This window comes from Arvicola amphibius, chromosome 17 (assembly GCF_903992535.2).
Source record: "Arvicola amphibius chromosome 17, mArvAmp1.2, whole genome shotgun sequence".
Taxonomy (NCBI): domain Eukaryota; kingdom Metazoa; phylum Chordata; class Mammalia; order Rodentia; family Cricetidae; genus Arvicola; species Arvicola amphibius.
Genome location: NC_052063.2, coordinates 138,821 through 164,540, shown reverse-complemented (window position 1 = coordinate 164,540; position 25,720 = coordinate 138,821). Strand labels below are relative to the sequence as shown.

Sequence of the window (25,720 nt, the reverse complement as noted above, 5' to 3'; positions counted from 1 at the left end):
TTCTCAATGGAAACCATGAAAGTCAGAAGGTCCTAGGCAGCTGCAGACACCAAGAGACCATGAATGCAAGCCCAGCCTGCTATACCAAGCAAAGCATTCACTCACCATCAAAGGGAAAAACAAGATATTCCATGACAAAACCAGATTTAAACAACACCAATCCACAAACCCAGCCCTACAGAAAGTACTAGAAGAAAACTCCAATCCAAGTAAGTTAACTGCATCCACAAAAACACAGGCAACAGACAACCTCCCGACAGCAAAACTCAAAGAAAGAAAACAATAAAGATAAAATTATACAATGGAAAAAAAGCATCTTCAATAAATGGTGCTGGCATGAATAAATGTCAACATGTGGAAGAATGAAAATAGATCCATATCTATCCCCATGCACAAAACTCAACTCCAAATGGATTAAGACATTAATATAAAACTGACCACATTGAACCTCAAAGATGAGAAAGTAGGAAGTAGCCTCCCATGCATGGGCATGGGAAACTACTTTCTAAATATAACCTCAGTAGCACAGACACTAGAAACAACAGTAAACAAACAAACAAACAAATAAACAAATAAACAAACAGAAGCTTTGGTAAAGCAAAGGACACAGTCAACAAGACAAAGTGGCAGTCTACTGAATGGGAAAAGATCTTCACCAACTCCACATCAGACAGAACTGACATCCAAAATATATAAAGAACTTAAGAAATTCCTCATCAAAGTTCCAAGTAATCCAATTAAAAAATAGAGTACAGAACTAAACACAAAATTCTCAGCAGAAGAATTTCAAATGACCAAAAGACTCTTAAGGAAATGTTCAACATTCTTAGCCATCAGGGAAATGCAAATCAAAACAACTCTGAGATACCATTTTACACCAGTCTGAATGGCTATGATCAAAAACACCAATGATAGCTTATGCTGGAGAGAATATGGAGTAAGGGGAACACTTCTGCATTGCTGGTGGGAATGCAAACTAGTACAACCACTTTAAAAATCAGAACAGTGGTTTCTCAGAGAATTGGAAAGCCACCTACCTCAGGACCCAGTAATACCACTCTTGGGCATATGCCCAAAAGATTCTCAACCATACTACAAGGACATTTGATCAACTTTGTTCATAGCATTATTATTTGTAATAGCTATAACCTGGAAAAAATCTAGATGCCCCTCAACCAAAGAATGGATAAAGAATATGTGACACATTTGCACAAGTAGAGTACTACTCAGTGATATAAAATAATGAGATCTTGAAGTTTGCACGCAAATAGATGGAAATAGAAATAAACCATCTTATATAAGATAATCCAGACCCGAAAAGATGAATATGGTGTGTACTCACTCATAAGTAAATACTAGCTATAAATAAATGTATTGCTCATGATCCTAAAGAAGCTAAATAACAAACTGAATCATAAGAAAAACATGTACAGATCCACCTGAAAGTTGAAATAGACAAGAGATCTTGACACAATTTGGGCCTGAGGGTGGGGTAGAATGGAGGATGAAAGGGGAAGAGGATGAGAGAAAGGGAATGGGCAGGAGAACTTGAAGGAATGGGGTAGTTGAGATGGAGGAAGGAAAGAGATGAGAGCAAGAGAAGGGTATCTTGATTAAGGGAGCCATTATGGGGCTAGCAAGAAACCTGGAACTAGAGAAATTCCCAGGAATCCACAAGGATGACCCCAGCTTAGACCATAAGTAATAGAGGAGAGGGTGTCCGAACTGGCCTTGCACTGTAGTCAGACTGGTGAACATCTTAAATATCTCCATAAAACCTTCATTCAGCAACTGATGGAAACAGAGGTAGAAACTCACATCAGAGCACTGGGCTGAGCTCCCAAAGTTCAGTTGAAGAGTGAGAGGAGTGAGAATATGAGCAAAGAGGTCAAGACCGTGATGGGTTCACCCACTGTAACAGTTTACCTGAGCTAATCAGAACTCACCAATTCCAACCTGACAGGGAAGAAGCAAGCATAGATCCAAATTAATTCCTCTGAATGTTGATGATAGTTTTATGGCTGGGGAAGACTGAGGGGCCACTGGCAGTGGCACCAGATTTTATCTCTACTGCTTATACTGGCTTTTTGGGAACCTGTTCTCTTTGGATGGATACCTTGCTCAGCCTAGATATAGTAGGGAGGGCCTTGTATGTTCCCCAAAGCCATGTGCTTTACCCTCTCTGTGGAGTGGATGGGGGTGTTGTGGAAGGGGTAACTAGAAGGAATGGGAGGAGGGGAGGCTGTGGGAACTTGGATTGGTGTGTATAATGAAAAAGATAGTTTGTTTTCTATTCTAACTAATAAAAATAAATTAAAATAAGAATTAAAATGGCAATTAGGGAATTATAACCAAATTACAATTCTATATTCTCTGAATCTGTGGCTCAGAGCTCCAATGTATTTAACTGATTTTTTTGAGGAATTTGAGGGAATGCTTCAAGGGTAAGTGGAGGACATGGACAGACTGGTTGGTGAGCAGCATTGGGGTACATAATGGGAAATTCCCAAAGAATCAACATGAAATTGTTTTAAAAATAATTTTTAAAGAAGTTAATCATAAGTAAATAAATAAATAAAAATGAATTGCATTGTTCATACGGTCTCTGATCCTTCTGATTCTTGGTCAAGTCCCTCAGAGCTACTTCTTATGGTCAAGCTGGGAAATCAAGCTACTTTAAAATAACCATAGATGTCCTCCCCTGCATGTTTGCAGAAGAAGCAGTGAGAAAATGTCATGGACAGCACTGCTATTGAAGGAATTGGTAAAGGATGTAAATCTGAGAGACAGTGTTCAAGCACTGAGCTCTACAGACACAAAAGCAAGACTAATTTCCCCCAGAGAAATTGTGATAGCAACTGCCAGAAGAGGGTGCTGCTTCCTCTGGTATCTGCACTGAAGGGGCAACAGGGAGTGGTTTTACATATCTGCAGGTGGCCTAGGCAGGATTCAGGCACAGTGAAGGAGACAGAATAAGTAAAGGCAAACGTTAGGTCCCATCTGTGTCCTTATTCTAGATGTCAATACTCTTTTCACCATGGACTTTTTCTTCAGAAATTTTGATTTTTACAAAATAAGGAAAAACCCCTCTGTTTTTCAAATAAAGGGAGGCTGTTCCCAATGTGGTTGGTCAAGGGAAGTGGAATGTTTCCTCAACAAGGATGGCAGGAAATTTTCTGTGATATATTGAAATACAACCTAGCATGAAACAATATATATTCCCACTGGGGTAATCCAAATTAGACAAATGAAGCTAGAAACAAAATAAATTAGTTAAAATGTACAAAGGCTTTTTATATTTCAAACAATAAAATATAGGTTGAATATTCAAATTTTACTGAGCTATATACATAATTCTCATAGCCCTTAAAACCTGTGTCCTGATCAAAACCAGAATGAATAAGAATACATGTTGCTAAACTAGGCTATAAAGCAAGGAGAGTGGGTAGAGACTCTAGTCTTATTCTTTTCACCTTTAGGCCTTCATCTGTCTATGGCTTCAAGGATAGATGTCCCGAATGAATGAAACAGTGATATGAAGGATACACATAGACAGTGTATCATAGCCTTTTAAGGAAATCTCAAACTCTTTCTGCTCATGTTTTTTTTTCTGTGTGCGTGTATGTGTTTGTGTGTGTGTGTGCGCGTGTGTATGTGTGTGTGTGCTACAAAATTTCTTTGTTGGAACTGCAAACTGGTGAAGCCAGTATGAAAATCATTGTAGAGAACTCACAAAAAGCTAAACTTAAATCTACCATATGACCCAGTTGTACCACTTCTTGAATTATACCCATCTGATTCACAATCTGACACCACAGACATTTCCTCAGCCATGTTCATTGCTGCTTTCTTCACAATAGTAGAATGTAGAAATAAGCTAAATGTCCTGCCATTGATCAATGGACAATTAAATTGTTGTACATATACACTTTGGAATGCTATTCAGCTGTTAATGATGAAATCATAAAATTTATATATAATATGATTGAACAAGGAAATACCATATTGAGTGAGATAGATGACCCAGATCCGAAAAGACACATGTCACATGTTTATCTCTTAATGGAAGCTCCTAGAAACAAATCTTCAGTTGTGAGCATAGCTACTAGATTCTGGACTAACCTCAGAAACCATGAAATATAAAAGAGGCCACTGTCATAGTATGAGTTGCAAAGGAGAGCAGAATAGCAGCATATAAAATATCAATTCAGAAAAATTGGAAAAGTGGAGCTTCTAAGGGAGAGGGAGGGGATTGAGTTACATATATACAAAGGAAGAAGTAAAGTAAAATTACAGTAATTATGTCTGAAAAGTTGTAAGTAATCATACTATTAACTAACTAAATAAAAACTCTATACTACATGTGCTTTTATGTATAAATATACATATAGTTTAAATAAGATTTTCTCATTTGGCCTAATGGTGCCCACTTCAAGCATTAAAGACCACCTAATAGAATACCCAATACCAGACCCCTGTTTTGAGTTGTTGGTCAGGGTTCTTCAAGAGATATCCAAAAACATGAAGGCCATTGTTATTTTCCTTGGTTGCCCACCAGAAGTGGAAGTTAAGTCCTTTTTTTTTTCAGATACAGAGCCAGAAGACCCTGAGCTGGGATGTGATATAAATACCTCCTTCTGAGGATTAGCTTTCATGGAACAACAGGAACCATGCATGCTTCCAAAGAAGGTGAAACAACCACCATTCCTACCTAGTTATGAAGTCTATGAATCACACCAGTGGCAAGCATGGCATTACAACCCTAAGGGTGCATTAGTGGCATGCATACCTTAGCAGTAACCAACCAATATTTGATTGGACTTAAGAACCACTCAATAAGAGGGAAAACATGACTTATGCTGAAACCTTAGCCAATTACTTAGCTATAGTGTAGTCATGGATCTTTGAGAGAAATCTACAACCACTACTTCACTAACTAAACATAATCCCTAAATATAGCCTGAACATTTGTCCTTATACATTCAGATAAGTATTATACTTGCAGGTAAGTGTAGATGTGGATAGTTTGCTCAGCAAGGAAATTCTCTTTTCAACAGAGGGGGACCATTAAAGAAAACCATAACCAAACAAAATGGAGAGATGTAGAGCCAGATTCCAATGGATACATCTAATATTATCCCCACAACTAAGGCTCAAAGGACATTATGAAAGATTAGGCAGAATGCCTGTAAGAGCCCAAGAATCAGTGACATGATCATGAAATTGTATCTCCTAGTAATGTCAGAAGTTTCACTAACATGATTGTCTAAATATGAGCTGAACATGATGACACCAATAGATATGTAAATGTGGACAGGGGAAAGCCCATGAGTCCTCAATCCTACAGAAAGTGCTAAAGAAAACTAAGGAATTCTGAGAAGGGGGAAAATTTTCCAGGGAAGAGTGCACCAGTTTGCTACTGAATTCCAAATGATCAATCCTGAAAATACACACATGAGTAACATTATACAGACTTAGAGGTTATATTTAGGGATGTGTATATACAAACTAATCATATATGCATGCAAAAAAGTTAATGAGAATGAGACTATGAATTTACAAAATAGGAAGGAAGGGTATATGGGACAGTTTTCATCAAAGAAATGAAGGAAAGAAATAACTATATTATAATCTCAAAAATAAAAAAACTTAGATGGAAAAAAGTAAATTTTTCCAACATAATGCTTTTATCGATTTTTGGGGGGAATGTTACATAATGTGCCCCAATCACACTCACATCCCAGACCTTCCGTGCCTACCCTCTACACTTATGACCTCCTCACAAAATAGGAGACAAACTATGTATATACAAACTCCAATTTGTGACTCCCATATTATCCCTAGAGCTTGATCAAAAAGAAATTTTAAGAATGGTTACTAGAAAATGGAAATCTCAATGATGTTTTGTGTTCTGAAACCAGGGATATTGCTCCAATGTCATGCCAGTGTGCTCTTTGCAAGTCAGTGAACAGAAGCGAAGAGATTACTATTCATTTTCAGAATAAGATAGAAAAACTCACATACTCAGTCTGATTATTCTTTAACCATATCCAAATCCACATCCATACTGATCCAGGTACCACTGTCCCTAGCCATACCCATAAAATGCCTATAACTGTTACTGTTATATTATAGGTAGAGTGTTTTAGGAATGGAAATATGAAAGGAATATAAAACATTGTTTTTCAGTCAGTCAAGGGATTTAAATGTTTTTCTTATTTTTTCTGATTAAATTATTTAATTGTATTTTTATCTCTGGACTGCTTATTTGTTCCCAGCTGCTCACCTGAAATAACTACACAGAAACTGTATTAATTAAATCACTGCTCAGCTTATTAGCTCTAGCTTCTTATTGGCTAGCTCTTACATCTTAATTTAAACCATTTCTATTAATCTGTGTTGCAATTAAGCAAGTTGAGGCACTCTGTTCACAAACTCCATTTAAATGCTCCATAGCCTGACCTCGTGAAAGAGTCAGAATTTGTACTGGAAGCATGGCACAGGAAGCCAGCATTTCTATACCAAATATTTTTTCAGCTCTATGCTCACAGCAAACAGAGCAAGAAGCTGTGTCAAACTCTCTCTCTCTCTCTCTCTCTCTCTCTCTCTCTGTGTGTGTGTGTGTGTGTGTGTGTGTGTGTGTGTGTGTGTGTAAAATTCTTTTTCAAACTTTCTCAGGTTTTACATGGATATAGTAGACCATGTTTGAGCTCCAATTTGTTGTAGGAGGTCACTTGTTTTTCCCATCTGTTCAGCCCCAAATAAACACACAGAACTGTATTAATTAAATCCCCACTTGGCCTAATAGCTCTAGCTTTTACCTCCTAATTTAAGCCATTTCTATTAATCTGTGTATCTCCTTTTGGCTGTAGTTTACTGGTAAGTTTCTGTCTGGTGTCTGTCTCTGGCAGAGCTACATGGCTTCTTTTTTCTCTGCCTTCTTTCTCCCAGAATTCAGTTTAGTTTTCCCTGCCTATCTCTGTTCTGCCCTGTTATAGGCCCAAAGCAGTTTCTTTATTAATCAGTGATAATCACAACATACAGAGGGGAATTCCCACATCACTTCTGGGTACTAGATCAGCATATTGCGATTGCTATTATGTGTTTCTGAGCTTGAGCTTGTGTGTTTTCTTGGGAGCAGAGAAAACAGTAAAAATGGTGGGAAAGTCCTACAAGTTATAACATTAGGTTATGTTAAGGTGGGAGTGGGATGGTTATTTGGAAAATCTAGAAACTAGTATTGTGGAGGAATAAAAGAGGAAGTGAAGGGGGTCAGGAGGCTAGCATGTGGATTTTAATATTCATAAGAGCTTAGCTTTGGGTTTTGATGTGTAGTCAGATATATGCCAAAGGAAGTGACCCTTTCTGGCCTGCAGAAACCTGTTTACCAGATTCCTAAGGGATGGTAGCTGGAGGCTTTATCATTCTAGTAGCAATCCTTGTAAACTTTAGTTTGAGCTAAGACAAAACTCTCATTTTGGAGTTATCACTACCTTTTGAAGAATTAAGGTTCCCAAAGACATGACAATAACTCAAATTAATAATAAATATTTTCATTCATTTTTCTCAACATGCACACATAAAAGATAAATATTTACATTATCCAAATATGTAATTTGAACCCTCTTCTCTGTTTAACATTTTCATTTTATTTTCTTACATTGAAAATTATTTGTTTGACTCTCAACTGAAGCATCCCTATCCCTACCCTCCTTTCTGCCCTTATCCCGACCTCATCCACTTTTCAGTTTCTACTTAGAAAAGAGCAAACCTCCTATTGGTATCAACAAAACATGGTATATCAAATTTTAGTAAAACTAAACACTTCATCTTCTATTAAGGCTGGGCAAGGCAACCCAGTATGAGGAATACGGTATATGGGGTTAGATACCTGTGATTCTGACCTTGGGCAAAGCTGTAAAGTTTTAAACTTATGATCTATTTACAAAAAGTCTCTTTTTTGGTCTGAACTTGCTCTGAGGTAAAAGTAAGCTAATTGTGTGTAGTTAGTCTGAGTGAAAGGAAAAAAGCAGGCTTTTAAGTTTTACAATAGTAATAATAGTGGGACGCATAGATGTAGTTTTTAAGCATATCCTAGTATATATAAATATATCTATATATAAAAATTATACAGCTAAATAAAAAGTCTTATTCCTGACCAACAATATATTTATGTGCCCAATAGATGGAATATTTCCTTGCGATAAACACACAAGCAGTGGAAATACACTAAAACTATCCTTAGAGAAGAAAAGAACTGGCAAATGAGAGAAATTACAGATACAGGAAACCGATTTTCAGAGTCAGTGGTCCTATAAACCATGCTAGACAGTATATCTTCATCAGAGTCTGGTGGGTCAGTACCTGAATATCAATTGCCTTCTGCTGTGCACTTCCACAGGTCCCACTGTTTAACACTTTTGGTGTGTCATCACCCCATCTCAAGATTCATTTCAATCTGATTTCAATCCCTTTATTGTGAGCTTCAAGCTTATTTTAATAAACATGTATATAGATTATTTCTTCACTCATCCTTTTCTGAACTTAAAAATTATTTGAGTACAATATTAATACTTCTAGTTGTTCATATACATTGTGTCAATCATGAGCAACTTGCTCAGAAATTCAACGTATTGACTGTATGCTATGCATGAAATGATTATTCAATGGTGCAGAACATAAAAGTAGTATAGATAAATGCTTCCTGAGAGATGAATCCAAGTTCATGAATATTGAAATTAGATATCTTGATATCTGGATAGCATTGGGAAACTGTCAGAAATCTAGGTGTTTCATTAAAGTGGTCACAGAGATGGGGAAATCAAATTATTGAAGAAAATCATCTGCTTTTATTTATCAGGGTCATACCCTGACCCCAGTTGTACATAGAAATAGTATAAACCTTTTCATATTTTACTCACCAAATTATATTCTTGACTCACAGTTTTACCTTCCAGTCATTATGTGAGATGGAAGTACACCTTGAATTATTTTACCATAATAGGAGGTTTCCAAAGTCCATCTATTGAATGATTACCAGAAACACCATTCTTCACATTTTCACAAATTTATTCTATTTAGTGTCTGAATTACTGTCTACATTAAGGGAGTCATTTTGGGGTTGCCGGGAGACTTGGCTCTGGAGGGGATCCCAGGTGTCCATGGGGATGTCCCCAGCTAGGTCCTTGGGCAGTGGAGTAGAGGGTACCTCAATTGGCCTTGCCCCACTAACACACTGATGATTATCTTGAATATCACCATAGAATCTTTGTCCGGCAATGGATGGAGATAGAGACAAAGTCCCTCATCAGAGCAACAGACTGAGCTCCCAGGGTTCAGTTGAGGAGCAGAAGGAGGGAGAAGATGAGCAAGGAAGTCTGGACTGCAAGGGGTTGGTCCACCCACTGAGACAGTGTGCCTGTTCTAATGGGAGCTCTCCAAATCCATCTGGATCGGGACTGAATGAGCATGTGATCAAACCGGACTGTCTGAATGTGGCTGAAATGGGGGGCTGATTGAGAAGCCATTGATGAAGAACCTTCATCTGGCAATGAGAGACAGAGACCCACATTGGAGCACTGGACTGAGCTCCCAAAGCCCAGATGAAGAGCAGAAGGAGGGAGAACATGAGCAAGGAAGTCAGGACCGCAAGGGGTGCGTCCACCCACGAAGACAGTGGGACTGATCTAATGGGAGCTCACCAAGGCCAGCTGCAATGTGACTGAGCAAGCATGTGATCAAACTGGACTCTCTGAATGTGGCTGACAATGAGGGCGGACTGAGAAGCCAATGATAATGACACCAGATTTGGATTCTACTGCATGTACTGGCTTTTTGGAAGCCTGGTCTGTTTGGATGCACACCTTCCTGGACCTGGATGGTGGGGGGAAGGCCTTGGACTTCCCACAGGGCAGGGCACCCTGACTTTTCTTAGGACTGGAGAGCGAGGGGGAGGGGGAGTGGGAGGAGTGGGAGGGAAATGGGAGGATGAGAGGAGGTGTAAATTTTTAATTAATAAAAAAATGGTTCACAGAATCAATTGACTGAGACTAATGGGGGCTCACAGAAATCAGGAAACCTGTAGGGGTCATGCCCAGGTCCTCTGCATATACGCTATGGTTGAGTAGCTTGGTCTTCTTGTGACATTCCTAACAGTGGGGGCAGAGGTAATGTTTTGACCTAATAATGGGAGCCTTTACTTCTTACTTGGTTGTCTCGTTTAATTTAAATATTTAATTTCCAGACTCCTCATAAATACTCTTAGTTCATTTGTCATCCCATATTGAAGTTCATTAGTAGTTTACTGTTTTAATTTCTTTTGGCATAGTGAATGTCTCCAGCTGGACTCAAGGAAAAGTTATTTAAAAGCAAATGCTGTAGAAGTTTCTATATTCAGTGGAATAATTGGGTGTTTTTTGCAAAGTTTACTAATGGCAGTGGAATGCTCCTGAGGTCTAATTAATCAGGATGAAAAAAAATCAGAGTTTGACTGCTAAGAGGGCACATTGGAAATACTTGATAAGCTCCAGAGAAAGGCATTATCCACAGGAGCCAGTTATAATCAATGATGATTTTGCACTGCAGAGCTAGTTGACATCTTTAAGCTTATAGCTTTATGTCTTGAGGAACTAACAGATACCTAGGACTCAGGACACTGAGCTTGCCAGATGGATTGATAGGTGAGAGATTCATATTTTGTAAAGGACCATAATTATAGATCTCAAGGAGTGCAAAGAACTTGAAAATTATATAATCACCCACTATCCCAATCATTCTAGGCTTGTCTGTTCTCAGCATTCCAAACACTATAGATAACTCTGCTAGTTTCACTCCCGTGGAAGTAAGGCTCTGGGGTCTTTCCCTATATTTTAATATATTTAAATTAGTAAAAATCATACTACATATTGACTTTTCCATTCTAAATTCCCCTAATTAATATGGTAATACATGAGTTTTCCTGTTGTGTTTTAAAGATTAAAATAATATTTTTATTTTTTAACAATCTCATGTAACAGTGGCTGCTATAGAACTGCTATATGGTAGAGAGTGGTTTTGAGCTTCTGCTATTTTTGCTTCCTTCTCCCAAGTGCTTGGCTTTCAGTTGTGAAAAACCCTGCCAGGACAAAAACACCTCAATGACAGTTACATAGCATTCCAAGTGATTTGGAATATTTTACATGCACGTTTCTCTGATGTCTGATAACTCATATGATTTCTATTTAATATCAGTCCTTGATAACTCCACCTAAAATATTTCTTTAGAATATTTATATTTTGGTTTTTGTTTGTTTTTATGAGACAGAGTTTCACTGTGTATCTGTAGCTGTCCTGAAACTCACTCTGTAGATAAGGTTGGCCAGAACTCAGAGAGAGCCACCTGCCTTTGCTTCCCAATTGCTGGGATTAAAGTTATAGGCCACCACTGCTTGGCTGAATGTTTATCTTTTCAAAATATTTATTTTAGGGCTTATTTCTAGGGTTAATAGTGGAAAGTTGTAGAATAGAATTTAAACAGCTTCTATTTCTTCAAGCCAGTGTTCTCAATCTTTCTAATGCTGCAAACATTTAATACAGTTCTTCTTGTTGTGGTAAACATCAATCATTAAATTCTTTCATTACTATATTATGCAATTTTGCTACTGTTATGAGTTGTATTGTAAATATCTGATATGTAGGATTTCTAATATATGGCCCCCATATCAGAAATTGGGGGGTTTGGCCCACATGTTGATGACCACTGCTCTAAGTTGATACAAAGGTCATTGTATCACCTTGGATATATGCCCTATTCTATGTCTAGACATGTTAACTCACAGTAAGAGATGTAGTGATGCTCCAGAATATCCTTCTCAAAAAATGTACCAAAATTTCACCTTGAACAATAAAAGCTAAAGCAAACTATCCTCTTAGCATAGAAAATATGAAATGTATTTTTAGAGATAATGTTTTCTTTCATTTTGTGAGAAATTTATGCCTGCAAATCAAAATGTATTTCATATGTTCTACAATTCATTTTATATTGTTATCCATAAGTTATTTATGGTGAATTACATGAGTAACTGGTAAAGAACCGAGAATATGAAAATTAACACTGCATAGAAATAGGGGTGATAAAGCTTTTTCTAGATAGATGAACTGTGATGAAAAATTGTCATGAAAGAAACCACTGCTGGCTATTAACATAGACATTTTCATAGTCTTTATGTGGGCAAATATATGTGTGTGTGCATGTGTGTGCATGTGTGTGTATGTGTGCATATGTGTATGTATGTATGTATGTATAGATCTATATATATGGGTCTAACAAATATTTGCTGAGTAGCTATCTAATAGATACTTGTTTACAGAAACTATCATATATGTTTGCATAAGCATTTTACTTTATCTTAGGTAGTAGTCAGTTTCTTTCTGTTTTCATTTTAAATTTCCATTTTAAAACTTCCAAAATAACTGTTTCTTTTCCTTAGTAAATATTTATGAATTTAAAAACCCAAAGTTGTTTTCCCAGATTTTTAAAACTATAAATTTATTAAATATGATTATTCCAATACCAATTTATATATAATACATATATACACATATATAAATTTAGTCATTATATACATTAAGCAGATTGTATTTTGCTGCCTAGGAACATATATATTAATGTATACATACACACATATATATACTCATATATGTGTTTGTATGTGTAACAACATTTTTAAAAAAGAGGCCACGATAAAGAAATGTATGGGGAACATAATTTAAAGAATAAACAATATTTGTAGCCAACACTTAACTACCTGGAAAGTGAATAAAACACTGATCCTTAAAGATAATTAGCTTTGTAATAACCTTTAAATACATCAAAAATATTAAATTCACTCAGCCTTTAAAAGATTTATCATATTTCTTGTAGATTTTGCAGCATGGATGAGTAACTGCGTTGCCGAAGGTTATTGGGCTCTCTGATCCACTGACTGGGAAGCCTCATATCTTACAAACCAAGATGTGTGAATTATGAGGTTCATCATGTATTTCCTCATAACGTAGTATGTGATAGACCCTGAAGGTGTTATGCCAGAAACTATACTAACAGACTGAGGAAATAGATATGTATAGCATATATGTTGTGGTAGATGTCATGGAATAGATGTCTGCTACAATTTGTACATGTTGCTAAAACAAAAACCTTGCTTATAAGAGATATGCTTTGATCGGTTTTTTTTAAAAATTAATCTTTCTTTATTATTTAGAATTTTATACATGTATATAATGAAACATGATACTCCACCAAGTCAATCTTAACTTAAATGTGTCCACATGTTAACAACAACACAAAAGTGAATGGTTCTTATTCTTTCAGCTACAATGCCAATGCTGGTAGCTTCCCAGTAAAGAATGGGAACCTCCTTCCTTTATGGAAGAAGTTTGGTTGATCGTTCTTATGCAGGTAACCATGACTGGGATGAGTTAGTGACTATGATAAGCATGTCTTTCATTCATTGTCACATCTATATGATCAAATGAAAATTCAGAAACTAATAATATTCTTTTCTTGTCTAAGCACTTGGCAGCTTATAAAATGTGTCTCATAATGTGAAAATGCTCAGGCACAGGGGTAAGCCAAGACACACAGAGCACAAGAGCAACTCAGAAACATCACACAGACTGGAAGTAGAAGAAATACATATATATATATGTATATATATGTATATATATACATATATATATATATATAAAATCAGCATTTTCCTGAAAATTAAATAGTAACTCTTGCCCTATAGATGTAGTGTAGCTGATAGTATTGGTATGTGAAGAGAGTATGATGAGATGAATAAAGATGGAAGAAGCTACTGGGTTAGAATACAAAAATGTGCTCCACAGTTACAGAAAGGCCTATAGCTGTAGTATGAACATCAAATGATAATGCACTCAGAATTAACAACCTACCTTTATGCTTTTGTAGGAAGTTCAGATCTTCAGAAGGTGTTATTTCCTGAATGGAGCTCCACAGACCTCCCAGTAATGTGACTGAATTTGTTCTCTTGGGTCTCACACAGAATCCACAGTTGCAGAAAATACTGTTCATTGTCTTTTTGTTTGTTTTCCTATTTACAGTGTTGGCTAATCTACTCATTGTCATCACCATCTCCTTCAGCCGTACCCTTTCAGCTCCCATGTACTTCTTTCTCACTTACCTATCCATCATAGATGCCTTCTATACCTCTGTCACCACCCCGAAAATGATAATTGACCTGCTGTACCAGAGGAGGACAATATCCTTGGGTGGCTGCCTGATTCAGCTCTTTGTGGAGCACTTCCTGGGTGGAACAGAGATCATCCTCCTCATTGTGATGGCCTATGACCGCTATGTGGCCATATGCAAACCTCTGCATTACATGACCATTATGCGACAAGGGCTCTGCAGACTCCTGGTGGTGGTAGCTTGGGTTGGAGGGATCTTGCATGCCACCATGCAAATATTTTTTATGATCAATCTGCCCTTCTGTGGCCCTAATATCATTGATCACTTCATGTGTGATCTCTTCCCGTTGTTAAAACTTGCTTGTAGAGACACACACACACTAGGTATGATAGTGGCTGCCAACAGTGGGGCCATGTGCTTGCTCATATTTACCATGCTCCTCATCTCATACATAGTTATTCTGCAGTCCTTAAAATCTCATAATTCTGAAGGGAGACGCAAAGCCCTCTCCACCTGTGGCTCTCACTTCACTGTGGTTGTTCTCTTCTTTGTGCCTTGCATATTTACTTACATGCGCCCTGTAAACACCTACCCAGTGGACAAGCTGGTGACTGTGTTCTTTGCAATCCTTACTCCCATGCTAAATCCCATCATTTACACAGCAAGAAACACAGAGGTGAAGAATGCCATGAAGAGTTTGTTGAGGGGGAGAGTAACTTAGTCTATTCACAATGACCAGCAGCTGGTGATGCATAGAAGCAACTAGGATTATGTTTGTGATAAACCGTGAAAGAGAATTAAGAAGTTCCACAGATCATTAACAAATAGTAAAAACAAAACTTCCCATAACAACATTTTTGGCCAGTTAATGTGGCGAGGCCTTCTATATGCCTTTAATAGTTTTAAATGTATATTTTGTTTTCAAAGCTCAAATATTAATGTTCATAGAGTCTGGATTTCCAATAGAAGGCACAAAGTATACAACTTTAATGGTTTTGGACTATGTTTTTCTCTAGACACTCATTAAAATTTATTTAGTTTGTTCATATATTTGTTACGTGGATAACATGGACCCTTTGGCAGAATTTTAAATACATTTTGTATAGACTGTGGTAATACAAAAAGAACAGAAAAATATAAATTAGACATTTGAGGAATAATGGAAAACTTGTTGACATGTTTCTTACTTCATTTTTATCTGGTATTATTTATATAAAAATAATATAATGTGTTAACATCAAGGATACAAAAGGAAGAAACAGTTTCTAACCAGTCTCTGTTCCCAGACCTCAGGGTGAAATATAAGGTAGAAATTTTGAAAATTACTCTGAATTTGCTCCTATTTTCTCACATATTGTCATGGCTAAATTTTTTTCTAGGATATAAAGGATAGATAATTTTTTGCCCTCAACAGTACTGGAGTAGACATTTGTAACAACATGAGCAAATATTCTTCAATTTTACCACACTGAAATATGCAAAAGAATTTTCTCATGTCATTACTCTGTATGTATGTCGCATATGTTTACATTATATGTATTATCACTTAGGTAGATGACACAGAATATAAAAAAGAAACAGAAAACAAAAAACCCCCGGTTATTTTACAGACACTGTATTCATTTCACAATGAAGGTAATTGAATCTGAGAAAGCTACTAATATGTTTTCCTCAAGTCAAGCATCAAGTCAACTGCAGTACCTACATTAGTTTCTAACTCTTACTCCTCCATTTGAGAATGAAAGCACAATAATTTGTGGTATATTTATACATAAAGATAAGCAATTGATGCATGTTCTTAGTGATTCATTTTGCCCTTGGAGGAAAATTGTCAGGTTTTTTTTGGTTTGATTTTGTAGTCTTTTCCCACTTAAGCTATGTAAAGGAGCAAAGATCCTCTGTAGCCATGGGAATCAAGTTGCTCCATATTATTATAAAAACACCTTTATGAATCCAATTTTCTTTCACTGTAGTATCTCCATTCATGCTTTCCACAAATATCCCTTCTCATATTTACTGCTCAAGGAGATATTTCTTCCATAATTTGAACATCCAGTAATGCTAGACCTTGAACATTTATTTTTGGAGTGCGACCGCCTTGCCTACCTTAAAGTTTTAATATATTGAATTCACTAGAAAAATGATATTTTCCCACAGTGATCAAGCCTAGGAGCCTGATCGTCATTAACACTTAATGTACTGAAATACAATATTCTGGTGATAATTAAGCAGATCAACAGGCTCTAAAGTAAGCTAAGTATAGTTTGCTTTGTTCTGTGATTAGCTAGGAGTCATGAAAAGGCAAGAAGAAGTAGTATTGAGAAAAATATCTTCTACTCTAAGACAGATGATTTCAAGTAGAAAACCAAGGCTGATGACTGTGTCCTAAGAGATATACCAACTTCTTAATGGATGAGATAGAGATTAACTAGATAATTTAAAATCAAAGTGAGAAAGTAAAAACAACCAAAGATATACAAACAAGCCAAACAAGCTCATTTGATGAATTTTTGCTCCTGATAAATAGTTTTAAGGAGTATTATGATATTTCTTAGTACATCAAGTGCATCTCAGAGACTGATGCCATATGATTATACTTATTAAAGTAATAACATCCAAGTCCAGGGAGCAGTGTGGGTCAGAAACATGGTAAGATTTGGGGTATGTAGAAGAATGAGGTTATTTAGATAGAGGGATTAATCAAGAATAGGGTTAACAGGGGTAGAAGGGATCATAACAGAAGATGATGGTGTACATATGATCACAATACATTATATATGTATAAAATTATCAGAAATAAAATAACATAAAAGAAAGTGTGGTATTTTTTCCTAAAATTCATAAGAGAACTAATATTGGAGTTTAGTGCATATTTCAATAATAATCTTAAAAAGTAAGAGTACCAGTAAACAGGATTAAAAATGTTAGGTGCAGGGTACTAACTAGTTAGGTAAGGCAAAATCAGTTCCCTTTCCTTTATCCTTTTCAAGTTGGATAAACCAATGTATGGACAAACTGTTCATGGAGAACATAAATTAATTCTGGGATGAGTAACTGAATGGTTCCTACTATGATCTATGAATTTTGGTTGTTTTGGGAAGTATCATGCTGGCCTTGTTCCAGTTTATTTCTGCTTCTGAGAAATGTTTCCTCAGTGCAGGGAAAGATGGGAAATTATTGGCAAAGTGACTAGATTCTCAGGCAGTGGAGACATGATAACATAGGAATGTGATTGAAGTGAGGCAAACATGCACATATTAGAAATCTGCTCTAACAAATTATACTCTGACATTTCCCCCCACAAATTCATTACCTAAGAGACAATATGCTAATAGTGTTCCTTCTAAAATGTGTTTTGGGGCAGTTTACTAATTAGATCAGAATGGAACCAAATGGAAGGCATAGCGCTGTGGGTGATTTTTGTGAGATATTTTGCTGGCTGCCTTTTTAGAAAACCTACATCAAAAAATTCAAATCTTTTCCAAAAAACATATCTGTTTCCTACATAGGTACTGGGCTACTCAGAACATCTATCATTAATCTTCCTTTGAAGTCTTTGGAAACTCTACTGCTAACAAAGTCACTTCTCCAGACTTCCTTTTAAACTGAGATCCAAATGATGAGACCACCCCATGCAATCCAGTGGAAAGAGCTCTCTGAACAAAACAGAAAAACCTGTTGATAAACAAGTGAAGTGAAGATGGAATAGAGCTGAATACTAAGGAGAGGCAGCATGGAAAAGGGTGATGCCCTGATCAGAGACTTTTTTCTTTTGATTCTTAAGTTCAGCAAGAGCAGATTTATCAAAGATACATTCTCAGTTTACAGCTAAAACACATATCCAACATGGATTTGATAGCTTTACAAGCTGAAGATCAAAAATTTTTGGCAAATTGCTTGCCCTTTATGTATTAACAGTGGTGAATGGTATTTCATATTTTATACCAATCATTTAGCATAAAGTACCCAGATTTAAATTTTATTATCCTTCCTTGTCTCAACAAAGAATGTGATATTAATAGTATGAAAATTTTGGTCTGTGTAAGAACTTTATGTAGAACATATTTTCTTGTTCAAGTATAAATTTAAAAATAGCAGAAGGAACATAATGAGATCCCTAACTTAACATATTTGTAATCTTCTTGATAATTTTAAAGTAAAATAAGTAGGCCTAGACTCTTACAATTATACACTTTAGAACTGCTCTGGACATTCATATGACCATTGTAACCTTTGAAATTCCAAAAATGTCTTCTTGTCATTGTTTTGTAGTTTTCCCTAACTTTACATTCTGTAATAATCTTGACCCATGAAGTAAATATTGATTAGCTTATAAATTATATGATCATATATTAGAACATTAAAAATTAAGTAGTATTCATGATATGAAATTGAAGTTAAAATAAATTATGCACATCCACTTTAAGTGGAAGTAGAATGTCTATCTAACAATGTCCTGCAAAGGTCAAACTTAATACTACCCACTACCTATACTTGGTTCCCATTACACTGAGATCTCAGCTCTAACACTTGAACCTCGGCATGTCACTCAGATATAGCTTTTAATCTCATAAGTCAAATCTCAACAGATAGCTGATGTGGGATTCACCTCTGTATTCTGCAATTACCATTAATGAATAAAGAAACTGCCTTTACCTGTTGATATGGCAGAACTTAGGTAAGCAGGGAAAACTAAACTGAATGCTAGGAGAAAGAAGGAGGAGTTAAGAAGAAGCCATGTAGTCCTGCTGGAGACAGAAGCCAGAACTTTAGTCAGTAAGCCACAGACACGTGAAGATATACAGATTAATGGAAATGGGTTAAGTTAATATGTGAGAGTTAGCTAATAAGAAGCTATAGCTAATGATCCAAGCTGTGATTTAAATAATATAGTTTCTGTGTGATTATTTCAGCGCTAAGTGGCCAGGACCAACAAGCAGCATCCTTCCAACAGATATTATTGACATGAACTGTAAAAAATGAAAAATTAATATTTAACCAAACTGTGTATGGTACCTTTTATGTCCTCTTTCTGGACAGGCATGCTCTTTCTATAGGGATTTCATATTCTACAAACCATCTTTGTGACTAACTTACTGTGTATTATCTGATGCAAAGAACCAATATGTCAGAAATTTTTGCTCTTTTTCCTGAGCTTGAGGGACTGTTTTCCTTTACTCCATACACTACTTGGAGGACTCATGTTGAAATTGTCTAAGCTTTTCTTCAGTAGGTTGAACTGGGTAGCTTCTTCTGAAGCATTATAACTGACTTCTACATCTCATCCTGCTTTTCTCTTGATTGAAGTTATCTCTAACCTGAAGAGTCTACCTTTGGAATCTGCTGATTGTACCCACCATCCCTGACTACTATCCATAGGAAGCTGAATCAGTTTCTATAATCAGGATCATAATTGGGGAGTATAACTTGCATAATGGCCTCCATTTTGTTTAGTTAATTATATATTTTAGAAAGTTGTGCTATAGTAATAGTGACAATGGCATCAACATGGTGATTTCTATGTGATAAAGAATACATTCAAAATTCTGGGATTTCATGCTCCCTGCTGACTTTGGGAACTGACCTTATGTGTTGGGCCTGGTGAAATTTCACTTCTTAGTACTTTAACTGCAGTGCCAGGACTCACAGCACCACATCTACTCTGAGCAGTGGTAGTGAACTTGTTTGAGCCTGTGAGTCCTTCCACAGAACACTTATGGAGCTCATCCCAATCCTTTAAAAATTTATGCAAAGATTTAGGTGGGTATCTGAAATTATCACCTTCAACTTCTTTTAAGAATATTGTGATTTTGGACAAGGCCAGTTCAGCTACCCTCTCCTCCACTGCCCAGGGTCCTAGCTGGAGACATCCCTGTGGACACCTGGGTACCCCTCTAGAGTCAAGCCTTTTCCCAACCCCACAATGCCTTCCTTAATTAAGATAAGGTGAACCCAAAGAAAAACATATTTAGACCCACCTAGAAATTAGAATCAGACAAAAATTTGTGAGCAGGGAAGCAGGGGGTAGAAGGAAGGGGAGAAGAAGGGTTGAGGAGAACTTGTGGAAATGGAATAGTCGAGATGAAGGAAGGACAGATATGAGAGCAAGGAAAGAGATATCTTGATTGAGGAAGCCATTATGGAGTTAGCAAGAATCCTGTCTCTAGAAAAATGCCCAAGAACCCACAGGGATGACCCCAGCTAAGACCCTAAGCAATAGAGGAGAGGGTGTCTGAACTTACCTTACCCTGTAGTCAGACTGATGATTATCTTAAATACCACCATAGAACCTTTCTCCAACAACAGATGGGAACAGAGGCAATGACCCACATTGGAGCACTGGAGTGAGCTCCCAAGATCCATGATGGAGGACTCTCATTGGCTAATAAAGAAACTGCCCAGCTAGCTCAGTCGGTAGAGCATGAGACTCTTAATCTCAAGGTCATGGGTTCGTGCCCTGCGTTGGGTGCCAGATGAAGGCGTAAGTCACAAACAATCCTACACCAGTTTAGAATTATGATTAATAGAATGGCTATTTATTTAAAGGGGAAAAACTTATAGATCACGGTCCCAGCTAACAGCCCTCTGCACAATCAAGAAGGGAGCCTAATCGCTGGAAGCAGAGCCGGAAGCCAGAGCACGAGTGGAGGGAAGTGGCCGCATTTTTAAAAAGAGAGACCACACCCCAATGAGCTGGTATCTCAGAGGCTATTGGCTGAAGGAGCTGAAGGAGGTCCCACAACAGATCTAATTGAAGAGTGGAAGGAGTGAGAGTATGAGCAAGGAATTCAAGACCATGAGGGGGTCATCCACTGAGACAGTTTGCTTGACCTAATAAGAGCTCACCAACTCCAACTGGACTGGGAATGAATGAGCATGGGAACAACCAAGCACCATCTGAAGGGGGTTAACATCTAGGGCAGACTGAGGGCCTCAGATAGTGAAACTGGGATGTGTCTCTACTGCATATACCAGCTTCATGGGATCCTATTCTTTTTGGATGTAAACCTTGCTCAATCTAGATGTAGAAGGGAGAGCCTTGGACTTTCACAGGGCGGGGTTCATGGCATTCCCTTAGGATTAGAGGAATGGGGGAGGGCCTGTGGAGGGAGAGGGAAAGGACTGGGAGGAAGGGAGGGAGTGGAATTTGGATTAAAACCTTCCTTTTTATTTAGAAGAAAAGGGGAGGCGATAAGGGATTCCCCTCTATATACTGTGAATATGTTTTATTATCATAGGTTAATAAAGAAGTAGCTTTGGGCTTATGGCAGCTCAGAATAGAGCAAGGTGAGAATTCCAAGCAGAGATAGAGGAGAAAAGAAGGCAGAGTTAGAGAGGCACCATGTAGACATTGAAGGAGAAAGGTTCCCACCCACCAGAACTTTACCAGTAAACCATGAGACTTGTCATAAAATATAAAATGATCAATTTAAGATGTAAGAGCTAGTTAATAAAAAAAACCTGAGCTAATAAGCCAAGTAGTGTTTTAATTAATATAATTTCTGTGTGATTATTTGGGGTATGGGAGCCTGGAAAAGAAAAAATAGTCTCCACCTACATTCTCCTACACCTCTGGTTCTTAACATTCTTTATGCCTCTTCTTACACAGTGTACCCTCAGTTATGATGGAAGGAATTTTATGGAGATGACATATTTGGGCATGAGTGCTCCCAGATAACTCATAGTCTACATAATGTCTTACTGAGGGTCTCTATGTTTGTTGCCATATGCTACAAGAGGAAGTGCAAGGCACTGATGTATAAATACAGCAGAATAGCATTTTGAGTCAATTATTTGATTGTTGCTCTTCTTTTTAAAACCAGTGCTATTTAGGTTGACGCTAAGTCCTTGGACTGTCTAGTCCCCAAATAATGTTGGGTATGGGTTCCATTTGATTGAATAGACTATAAGTCAAATCAGTTAGTGGATGGTTATTCTCACAAGTTTTGTGCCACCAGTGTCCTAACATATTTTTGTTCCAAAAAAATCATGCTTCTTTTGAGGATGAGTGCAATCTTTTCTCAGCACTCAAATAATATTTGGAAGCATCTTCAAACTAAATAATGGAGAAGTCCAAAGAAGAAAAAAAACACTCTAATTCTTTGAGGACATAGAAACTCATAAACAAGTGAGAAAATAACAGCTCTCAAAATTATGTCTTAGAAGGTCACAATAATGGAAAGTTTCCAAGCTCTGGGATGGGTGGGGCTACATGTTCTCAAATCACCTGGAAAACTCTTTAAATTCCATTTGCAAGTAAAGAAAGAAAATTCAGCTTCTTTTGTTTCTCCTTTATAACCTGTTGCAGAGAGCATGTGAGGGGCAGTGGTTTGCAGAAGATGCCTCTGTACTTTGTCCTAGATGAGAAAAAAAAAGATTAGAAATAGGTTTAGAGTTCGATTAGATACTGAGTAAACCTACTCCATATAAAACAGGACAGTGACATCACTAGAACTGTTAATAGATTGATTAACATGAGTGAGATTTATAATAACTTTATTTTATTATCAGAGGAGATTAATAATTAGGCTCTAGTATGTAAACTGTGTTTGCTATGATCAGTGATGGAAGAAGCAGGTAAAATAACATCTATGAAACCTGTAGGACAGGACTTGATGCATAATAAATATCCAATGAATACTGAAGCCTTTAAAAACTAATAAGAATCTTGAAGTAGGAGGCAAAGCAGCCATTCTTATGGATTTAATGAAATAAATACTATATTGAGATTTTATCTGTGAATTAAATACAACTCAGAAATGCAGCAAGCATATAATTTACTTTTTTACTGAAACGGAATTATTTTCTAACACATTTTAATCCTCTGACACTTCCTCATTTTTAAGATTCAGCAGTGAATTTTCAGAGAATGTATCCAGAATCCTGATGCAGAATCATGGAATGCTGTCCTCTTTCTACTTACTAATATACAACACGGAATTTACCATGTCCACAATAACACACAGAACAACTTCTTAGGAAGAGACATTAAGGTAAGAAAAATGTTACAAGCCAAATAATGGGGTATTCTGAGTTAAATGTGTTCACTTGCTGTTCGTAAATAATGTTAGGCTCCTGCCTTAGAATGTTCAGGAAAATTGAGCATCTGGAACTCTGCACTATATTGGTACTGGCCATGGCTTAGTAGCCATAGCTTTAAATCAGATGAATTAGAAAGAAACCAGGAGAGGGTTCACGTACCCTCCAGAATGAACATCAGTGGAAACACAGAAATGGTGTCAGAGTCCTTCTCATTCAAGAAATATCAATATTATGACAATTGAAGCATTTGGGGCAATCATCAGAGTATCAGGAAAAGCTGAGAGAAGGTACTGAAATCTGAAATGGTCAGGGTTCAGAGTTCCCAGATTGTCATGTACAAGAACATTCTTAAGTAGGTGGATAAGGAAAAAATGTTTGATTCATATAAATGTCTTCTATGCAAATTTTAGGTACTCTCCATTTTACTAATATACTTAATGCACAATCTTGCATTATGTCGTTTCCCTAACTCATTTCACCTTTATAGTAAGTTTATAGAGCTGAGATATTTAATATAAAGGTTCCAAACATGTTTACATTTTCAAAATTATTATTCATATTCTTTATAAAATAGTTTAATGAAAAAGCGTTTTTGATGCAATTTGAGTTTTAATTGAAGATTGCATAATTTTTAAAGGGCAGGTTGTTTATGCTAATGAAATTTTTCATGCTGATATCAATATTGTCTATCATCATTGATACATGGTTTGTAAAATGTGATTATATAACTGTCTTGTGGACTTTCACAAGTCTCTGAACTTGATCTGTGTTTTTGTTCCTATTTTCTGTCAGAAGATATAGAGGTAGCTTAGTTTGTTTGGGGAAAATGCCTGCTACATGAACAAGCTGTCATTATTAGGTATTTGATAGTAGCAACTAAATATTTTAATGCTAACTTTTATTTTGCATTGTCTTAATTCACTAAACTTGCTGAGGAAATAGGCAATAAGAATAATTCAGTTAATACAAGTTCTGTATTTCTTTCACTGTCCCAGTCAATTTGATTTTCTTGATACAATGAAGCTATCTAGAGCAGGGGTTCTGAGGGCAGTGTTGTACATTTATTGTGATTGAAGGAGAGATGTTTAATGTTTGTGATTGTGCTGTGACCAGTCAAAATAATTTTAAAAATTTAGATCTACAGGAACATTAGTAAAATGTTCATCAATAATTGTGATTGTACAGCTAGAACTAGCAGTATAATACCATTTTTCTGATTCTGTGGTATGCCCTTACCCCTCAACAGCCTGATATTCTGACAGCATTCATGTTTTCCTGCTTTCTTAAGAATGAATTGAGAGGCCGGGCGGTGGTGGCACACGCCTTTAATCCCAGCACTCGGGAGGCAGAGGCAGGCGGATCTCTGTGAGTTTGAGACCAGCCTGGTCTACAAGAGCTAGTTCCAGGACAGGCTCCAAAGCTGCAGAGAAACCCTGTCTCAAAAACCAAAAAAAAAAAAAAGAATGAATTGAGAGACATTCTTATCAAGATCAAACACAGAAATGTCACTCCAAGTTTTGAGAATTTTTAGAACTTTAAGTAATCTGCTCCTAACCACAAAACAAATAGCAAATCCTGTATTGGGTAGGCTTGCAAGAGTCAGTAGCTGGTTTTCTGACTCATTTTCCCCATTTTCTTTCTGTTTTATCCATAGGCTGGAGTAGCCAGACCCTGATTCATGTACTGGCATACTTTCCTTGAAGATACATAAGTATTGACTGATGTCATGATCATTTGAAGTTTGTTTTATCCTACTGTTACTTGGTGATAGTTTGTAAATAGTTTTAGAATTCATAGTATAGATAACCAAGAGAAATTAATCAGAGAACAGAAGACAGAAACTATTGTACATTCTGCATGTTTGTTAGTTTTATCCATAGTTGAAAAGATTTCTATTAACTGAAAGTGTAATTTATAAACATAGATTGTTTTTAACTTCTACAGTAAACAATATTATTTTTGTTTACATTGTTAACAAAAGTTATAAACATGTCCATATTGTCATAAATATATGCTTTTTTCTTTTCATTTTTTTTTTTTTTTTTGGTTTTTCGAGACAGGGTTTCTCTGCAGCTTTTTTAGAGCCTGTCCTGGAACTAGCTCTTGTAGACCAGGCTGTTGCTACATGTAATTAATGAGTGCAAGAGCATAATCATTTTCATTTGTGTTGACAGTGGAAATGAATGGAAAATCTTCTACACAAGTATCTGTTTCAATTTCCATGTGTGCAGACCTCTAGATTTTAAATATTCTTTAATGTATCTTTACCTCAATCTGATTGATATTCAACTAGTACTGTGTAAAATTTTTTTTATATTTTTTGGTTTTTTTTTTTGATTCTCTATGAAATCAAGCACTCAATGTAATTTTGTATCTAGCTGTACTAAGTCTTTGTTGATCTCAAAATCATAAATTGGATGGACAAAAATATTTATCATTACCAAATTACATGCTCTCAATTGGACATTCATCTTCTCCTTTGGAACG

General features: G+C 36.6%; 1 protein-coding gene across 2 annotated transcripts; it reads left to right on the top strand.

Moving 5' to 3' along the window:
• The first annotated feature begins 9,282 nt into the window (after nucleotides 1–9,282).
• On the top strand, nucleotides 9,283–14,912 carry LOC119803363 (olfactory receptor 140-like). Of its 2 annotated transcripts, XM_038314623.1 has the most exons (2): nucleotides 9,283–9,299; nucleotides 14,009–14,912. In XM_038314623.1, the coding sequence occupies exons 1-2, from the start codon at nucleotides 9,283–9,285 to the stop codon at nucleotides 14,910–14,912; spliced, it is 921 nt and encodes a 306-aa protein (XP_038170551.1). The 2 variants fall into 2 exon arrangements, with proteins under 2 accessions (XP_038170551.1, XP_038170550.1); XM_038314622.1 differs by lacking the exon at nucleotides 9,283–9,299 and having other exon boundaries at nucleotides 13,986–14,912.
• The last annotated feature ends 10,808 nt before the right edge of the window (nucleotides 14,913–25,720 follow it).

Coding starts and splice junctions, on each gene's coding strand:
- LOC119803363 (XM_038314622.1), top strand. CDS start 13,986: ATGGAGCTCCACAGACCTCCCAGTAATGTGACTGAATTTGTTCTCTTG.